Raw genomic sequence first — 1,671 nt, forward strand, 5'->3', positions numbered from 1 at the left:
GGGGCCGGGCCCACGCATGTCCCTGCAGCCCCTTCCCGATACCTCTGCCCGGAAGTAACGCTCCCACTAAGGACAATTACGCAAACGTGCTGCTACGGGGGCGGCCTGCAGACAGGCCCGGTGGGGGCTTGGTCGGGAGGACACAGCCGCCAGGCCTCCCTGCGTCTCTGTCCTCTCCAGGTTGGTTCCTGTGTTTTGCAAATTCCTGTCGTGACGGTTTCGTTCTCCAGGCCTGGCTTCCACGCTGGGGCCTCGGTTCTCGGCGCAGCTCGCCCATGCTCAGCCCCAGGTTTGGGCGAGACTTCGCCGCCTGCCTGTCCTCTCACCAAAGCTGCTACCTGGGGCCTGAGGGAGGGGCTGCGGCGGCCCCTGCGGGTGGCAGCAGTGCGTCCCCTCGGCCCGTGTCTGTCCAGCTGCCGGCTGTGCAGGCGCTGGGGTGTAAGGCCAGGCACCACCGTCCCCTCCAGCACCGCTGCTCCCCGTCCCCCAACTCGTCACAGCTGCTTCAAAGAATCTGGGGGTCCCCCCGAGCACTTCCTCGGAACTGAAATGAGAAATGGGCCCGTGTGACTGATGAGGGAAAAGGTTTCGACTCTGAAGTTAAAAAGAGAAAAGGCCACCTGCTGAGCTGTCCACCCGCCGGCTCTCAGCCTGTGGGGCGCATCCCTGCTGAGGGTCCTTTCTGGCCTGGCCTCAGCCCCCCTCTCCCCGGCTGGGCCGCAGCTCAGCCCCAGGAGGCCAGCGTGGGGGCCAGGAGCCAGCTGAGCGGGTCCCCTGGGGTGGTGAGAAGGTCCTGGGGTCTGAGGTCAGCAGGGCCCACTGCTCTGGGTGACACGCCTCACCTGTGAGCGCGGGGGTGCCCGCCTCTGCCCGCAGGGCCTGGCCTGGAGCCTCGCCCGCAGCTGAGTGACAGGAGGCCCTGCAGGTGGACACTCGGGAAGGCCCGGCTCACGCTCTGCCCACCTCCAGGCAGTGGCGGTCTGCTCACCACGCAGGACGGAAGTGAAATCTCTTCGCGAGCCAGGGGCGCCCAGTGGCTGCTCGTTATTTTAGAAGAGGGTTGAGGGACGTCTGGCCAGTGGGAGCCGCAAGCGCAGTTCTTCACTCAGTTCGCATTCTCGGGTCCTGCCCCCGTGCCTCCAGGGCAGTGGGAAGCCACTGTCCCCTCTGCCTCACTGTCCCCTCTGCCCCAGCCACGGGCGGGCGCAACAGAGAGAGGAGGATGCCAGGCCTCTGGCTCGTCCTGTCTCTCGGGCCTCCTCTGCAGTTTGCTAGTTTGATTCATCCAGACAGTTACTGGCAGTTCACTCTGCGTCAGAGACAAAAAGGGAAGTCAGGGGGGCGGGGCCGAGGGACCCCGCAGGGGAGACATGGGGCGTCCTGGCTAACATGTGGGTCCACGGATTAGGGCGCTTCGACCTAAGAGTTTTCTCACAGAGCTGCGTCCCGAGGAGCGCGCCCTCCCCTGCCCGGGCGAGCTGGAACGGGTCTGACGGAAGTGGATTTTCCCTCGTGGCCTGAAGGGTGTGAAACAGCCCGTGGCCCCCTAAGCTCTCAGCCTCTACTGGTCGGGTTACCTGGTCCAGATTTTTTTTAATCAGTAAAAATGAGTTTTAAAATCTAACATGTTAAGCTTGGCCCTCCCTTGTCGCGGTCCCCCTGAATTGACTG

General features: G+C 64.1%; 1 protein-coding gene across 1 annotated transcript in view; it reads left to right on the forward strand.

Annotated features, from left to right (window-relative positions):
* The window catches only part of AP5Z1 (adaptor-related protein complex 5, zeta 1 subunit), a 17,551-nt gene that overhangs the window by 302 nt on the left and 15,578 nt on the right, over window positions 1-1,671 (forward strand). The window contains 1 exon segment of the mRNA XM_014549993.1: window positions 181-438. Within this exon segment, the coding sequence (XP_014405479.1) occupies window positions 181-438 (258 nt within the window).

This window comes from Myotis brandtii, unplaced genomic scaffold, assembly GCF_000412655.1.
Source record: "Myotis brandtii unplaced genomic scaffold, ASM41265v1 scaffold579, whole genome shotgun sequence".
Lineage (NCBI taxonomy): Eukaryota > Metazoa > Chordata > Mammalia > Chiroptera > Vespertilionidae > Myotis > Myotis brandtii.